This window comes from Phyllobates terribilis, unplaced genomic scaffold, assembly GCF_046119375.1.
Source record: "Phyllobates terribilis strain yellow unplaced genomic scaffold, ASM4611937v1 Scaffold_7__3_contigs__length_470593459, whole genome shotgun sequence".
Taxonomy (NCBI): domain Eukaryota; kingdom Metazoa; phylum Chordata; class Amphibia; order Anura; family Dendrobatidae; genus Phyllobates; species Phyllobates terribilis.
The window spans coordinates 318078620-318084620 of record NW_027362767.1 but is presented as its reverse complement, the minus strand read 5'-3'; the positions used below and the strand labels follow the sequence as shown (position 1 = coordinate 318084620).

The window sequence follows — 6001 nt, the reverse complement described above, 5'->3', positions numbered from 1 at the left end:
TTTTGAGTGGTTATTCAATTTTTGTAGGTTTTCATTCTCTAGAATCCCCACTAAAACTCTATACTATTGATTTTGTGTTTGTTTCTCGGTTTACAATAAGTTCTCAATAAAATTTTATGAGCACTAACTGTCATTTCCTATCTCAGTAATGGGAAAATCTGTATTCAGTAAAGACAGATTTTACCCATTAATTGCGAGTGAAAGATCAGTCCAGGTGGATAAAAAAGTAGTTATCTCTGATACGATATATGACAAAGCATCTTATTTTCAGGTGTACTCTTAAAGAGATTGTCCAGTCCTCTGATAAAAGTATGCAGTTACTTTACATGACGACAGACTTCTGAATGGTGCGCAAACTGTCAGTATTCTCCGGTATTGATGGCAAGAGGGGACAGTCACAAGACCTCAAGAATACGATTTGCATATATGCGGTCACTTGTCTTGAGAGAAGTCAGGCAAGTCTAGTTGGAATGTGGCTGGAAGTATCCAAATCGCATATTTGCGGTCATGTGCCTGCCCACTTTCATCAGCAATACTTGTGAAACCTGACGGTGTGTACACCACCTCTGTCAGGATTCAGAAGTCTGTAGTCACATAGAGAGACTTCAGATTTTATCTGAAGACCAGACAGCCCCTTTTAATTTTTTTTTCATAAATTAAACAATGGCTACTCTCTAACTATAACCATTTTGTAGCACACACCTTGGACTGTACATAATATTGTAATAAAATTGGATACATTGTTAGTTTTAGCAGTAGTATTCCTATGGGGAGAATGGATCCAAGAGAAATACATCATTTGTATTCTTTCTTGCAAGAAGACCAGAAAATACCAATATAGCCAATCTCTCTTTATTTCATTCACACTAGTTCAATAATATACATGACAACACTTTCCATATGTGAAAATACTTTGGTGATTCCTGAAGGGGTTTCCTGTGACAGGTGAATTAGAGTATTGAGAATGTAGGTTCCTGCTACTTAAATGTTATAAAGAATATGGCTAGCTATTTAATGTGTTCAGTGTACAAAAACATAACGTTAGAAAATGTCCAGATAAGACGGGATTGCATTGGCGACAGTAAAACAATAAAATGAGCCTGGCTAAAGACATAAGTATGATACAATGCCAACATGGATTCCAATCGAAACGAGGGAAGGGGAGGAAAAGCAAGCTATAAAATCAGTAGTTTTCTGCTTAAAATATGTAGAAAATACTGTTGCATATATTTTTGAATATTATTCTTATACATTTGTGAATTGAAAATGTGATTTTATACTTGGATTTTCCTAAATAATTTCTTGGATAAACTAAAAAAAAAGAAAAAAAAAGTGTTTTACACAATATACACATTTCATTACTTACAAAGAGAAACAAGCTTAGCATTTGTATATTTTGAAACCCGGCATACGGAGGGGTTAGTAGCACCATAAAAAATGTTTTGTGTTTTTTTTTCTCTCAAAACTGCAGCCTTGTTACTTAAAGATACTCAGTGCGTTTCTTCGTATTGCTGATAGGAAAAGTGCCATTTTGGTACTGGGAAAAAAAACTTCATGTTGATCCTCGCCAAAACGTAGCTTTCTCTCTGGAAAGAGGTTTTATCGTTTCTGAGTCCACTCGGCAGTATGCACCAGACAATCTTCAATATGGCAATATGGCACTTTGGTGAGGTACATTTGAAATTGTTTTAAACAGTATCTGTTTTTTGCTTTATCTACACAGTAGCACCATTGTCACCCAGGACAATTGAGATCTTAGCACTCTTCCACAGGTAGCCAGATCACCAAAACGTTACGTCCTCTTCATACATACTTGGCATCGGCTGACGCGCGTTCTCAGGTCGCCAGCTTTGAGTGTTTCAGACTGAGGTTTACTGAAGATGGAAAGAAGAGTCATTTCTTAGTACAGCCTACATATCACATCTGGCGGGTCACACTAGTCAACATTTTGTAACACTGACATAAGACAGTACGCCCCTGTGTTTCCTTATTCGCTAAATCCTAAGAACCTGAACATGGCTCTCGAAGCTGTCAGATGAGTCTACATTACGGAAATTGTTCTCCAGCTAACAATGTGGATGAAGAGTACGTAGATATATACATGCACTACAAATCACTGATTCTCCTTCCACTCCCCATTATGTCATAAGAGGTCATAGACAAAACTTAACATAACATCTTTCTTTGTGCATTGACCTACCTAAACATTTCAGACATTTCCACGGTGGCCAGCCAGAAACTATATGAGTTTGCATAGTAATTGCAGGTACCGCGACCATGACATTCAATGAAAGGTGCTGAACGGAATTCCTCTAAGCATGATCCAGGAGATGCTAAAGCTTGTCCTGAACCTTCTGCACCGGCACTTGTATGCTAGGAAAGAGAAGGAAAGCCTACAGTTAGTACATTATTCCAAAAATAACCCTGCACCTTGTCAAGGGCATTAACACCTTACATCTAGGGAGGCAGCCAGCGCCTGGCCAACCTGGGCAAGTGCCCAATTGGCCCTGTGGGCACTGCATGTACGTAGTGGGCTCAGTAGCTAAGGACATAAGCACCCTACACCCAGGGGTGTCGCCAGCTCCCAGCCAACCTGGGCAAGTGCCCCTCGGACCTGTACACACTGCATGTACTAAGCAAGCTCAGGAGTTAAGCTGGATCAAGAAAGTTCGGGTGCTTGCTGTACGTCACAGCTGGCACCTCAGCCTAACAGATCATGCTGCAGCAGCTTAACCCCTTAGATGCGAGTGTCAGTTGTAACAGAAGCATTTACAAGGTTGGAAACGGGGTGCAGATGGCATTGGCACAGCAACCATGCACCAATGGAAGACCCCTGTGTCTGCCATGACTGTAAGCCTATGAAGCCCTGCCTGTGGCTGGAATTCAGAGGAGAATGGTAATTTTACAATATTGCAAGTGTATTGTACAAGCAATCGCAGTTTCAAGTCCCCTAGGGGAACTAATAAAAAAATGCAAAAAACAATAAAAAATATATATACATATATTCTAAATAAATGTAGTAATGTTAGTAGTAGCATAGGCCTACAAATGTATGTGTGTATATATATGATATATACCCTATGTGCAGAATTATTAGGCAAATGAGTATTTTGATCACTTCGATACTTTTTATACATGTTGTCCTACTCCAAGCTGCATAGGCTTGAGAGCCAACTACCAATTAAGTAAATCTGGTGATGTGCATCTCTGTAATGAGCAGGGGTGTTGACTAATGACATCAACACCCTATATAAGGTGTGCTTAATTATTAGGCAACTTCCTTTCCTTTGGCAAAATGGGTCAGAAGAGAGATTTGACGGGCTCTGAAAAGTCCAAAATTGTGAGATGTCTTGCAGAGGGATGCAGCAGTCTTGAAATTTCCAAACTTTTGAAGCGTGATCATCGAACAATCAAGCGTTTCATGGCAAATAGCCAACAGGGTCGCAAAAAGCGTGTTGGCCAAAAAAGGCGCAAAATATCTGCCCATGAATTGAGGAAAATCAAGCGTGAAGCTGCCAAGATGCCAATCGCCACCAGTTTTGCCATATTTCAGAGCTGCAATGTTACTGGAGTATCAAAAAGCACAAGGTGTGCGATACTCAGGGACATGGCCAAGGTAAGGAAGGCTGAAAAACGACCACCTTTGAACAAGAAACATAAGATAAAACGTCAAGAATGGGTCAAGAAATATCTTAAGACTGATTTTTCAAAGGTTTTATGGACTGATGAAATGAGAGTGACTCTTGATGGGCCAGATGGATGGGCCAGAGGCTGGATCAGTAAAGGTCAGAGAGCTCCACTCCGACTCAGACGCCAGAAAGGTGGAGGTGGGGTACTGGTATGGGCTGGTATCATCGAAGATGAACTTGTGGGACCTTTTCGGGTTGAGGATGGAGTGAAGCTCAACTCCCAGACCTACTGCCAGTTTCTGGAAGACAACTTCTTCAAGTAGTGGTACAGGAAGAAGTCGATATCATTCAAGAAAGACATGATTTTCATGCAGGACAATGCTCCATCACATGCATCCAACTACTCCACAGCGTGGCTGGCCAGTAAAGGTCTAAAAGAAGAAAAAATAATGACATGGCGCCCTTGTTCACCTGATCTGAACCCCATAGAGAACCTGTGGTCCATCATAAAATGTGAGATCTACAGGGAGGGAAAACAGTACACCTCTCGGAGCAGTGTCTGGGAGGCTGTGGTGGCTGCTGCACGCAATGTTGATCGAAAACAGATCAAGCAACTGACAGAATCTATGGATGGAAGCTGCTGAGTGTCATCATAAAGAAAGTTGGCTATATTGATCAGTAATTTTTTTGGCTTTTGTTTTTGCATGTTAGAAATGTTTATTTCTAAATTTTGTGCACTGATATTGGTTTACCTGGTGAAAATAAACAAGTGAGATGGGATTATATTTGGTTTATTAAGTTGCCGAATAATTCTACACAGTAATAGTTACCTGCACAAACAGATATCATCCTAAAATAGCCAAATCTAAAAAAAAACAACACTCCAACTTCCAAAAATATTAAGCTTGGATATTTATGAGTCTTTTGGGTTGATTGAGAACATAGTTGTTGATCAATAATAAAAATAATCCTCTAAAATACAACTTGCCTAATAATTCTGCACACAGTGTATATATATATATATATATATATATATATATATATATATACACATACATACACATACACTCACACATATATACATACATACACATGCGTGTAAGCCTATATTAATACTAATATTTCTAGCACTTTACAAAATAGAAAGAATATAAAGTCACATTGACCCATAAATAGTACATATATAAACTACAGCTCGTATAGTAAACAAACAAGCCGTTGTACAACTCTATAAACAGAAAAATAAAAAGGCTGGAATGAGGGAAGAAAAAACTGAAATCAAAGAGGGTCTCATTGGGACCCTGCCTACCAAGGGGGTGCATTAATCTGGAGCCGGCCCTGCCTACAACATAGCAACACGAGTTTTATTACTGTTCAGAGCAGCACTATTCAGATGTTAGAAGACATTTATTTTGTGCAATCATTTTAAAACCTAATATTTCTTGTACTACTACTCTAGCCTGACTGAAGTATACTATATGGAAAAGATGGGACCTCCACCTATAGTGAAAAAAGAGCAGTGGGGTTACATACTGGTGGATTTACAGAAGGCACAGTGGTTTCTACATTACCATCATGAAGGAATATCCAATCCAAAGTGAAGACCAGCCCTGTGGACATGGTGGAATCTGAATGGTTTGACTGTGAATGGCAATCACCATGGCGGGAGCTTCACAAACGGTGCATCTGAGCAGGTTAGAGAATTGAGATTAGCGTCTAATGCAAGCGATATAATAACCCTATACAATTACTAATGTCTCTTGCTTTTGCAATATGCTTTTTTTTCTGTCTTTCAGCAGTCAGAATACGCCTGGGTTGGCCCCACTAGCGGTGACCCTTGTCCACCACCCGGGTCATTTATATTACTAGGAATACATTCATTGTTTCAGTAAACTCAATGTAGCTCCACTTATAGCATCAGCATGGCTGGAAGAGAAGCCAGACAATTCATCTGCAGCAATGATTTCCCCCTATGCTGACAAAGGTGACTAACAGAAAGCAATATGTTCAGTTTGGGTCCGGAAGCATAAAAAGGTATTATTCCAATGCATGATAAATGAGCCCGCCTGATTAACGGCCAAGATCTTCTCCAGACTGATCTGATGAATTTCTGGCCGCACACATGATAATATGGATGACCATTATTTTTCTTCCATACACATCTCAGAGACATGCCATCTTATACTACAGATGCCACATGCGACTCCTGCGATCACTCGGCACACAGGCATTCTGCTCTATCCGTGATCATTCACCATCACAATAAATTCAATCTGCTCAAAACCTCATTTTATTTCCATCTGTTTACAACAGCTCTATGTGGAGTCGCTGATCTCGTCTTCCCACTATGCCGCGCCTTGGGCATTATATGA

The 6001-nt window shown here is 39.9% G+C and overlaps 1 protein-coding gene across 1 annotated transcript in view; it reads right to left on the bottom strand.

Moving 5' to 3' along the window:
- Positions 1-836: 836 nt before the first annotated feature.
- COL4A5 (collagen type IV alpha 5 chain) overlaps positions 837-6001 on the bottom strand; it is a 231967-nt gene continuing 226802 nt past the window's right edge. The window contains exons 49-51 of the mRNA XM_073641114.1: positions 5201-5315; positions 2201-2373; positions 837-1874 (exon numbers count right to left, since the gene is read on the bottom strand). Coding sequence (XP_073497215.1) covers positions 1793-1874; positions 2201-2373; positions 5201-5315 — 370 coding nt within the window. The 3' untranslated portion in view covers positions 837-1792. The remainder of the gene's footprint in view (positions 1875-2200; positions 2374-5200; positions 5316-6001) is intronic.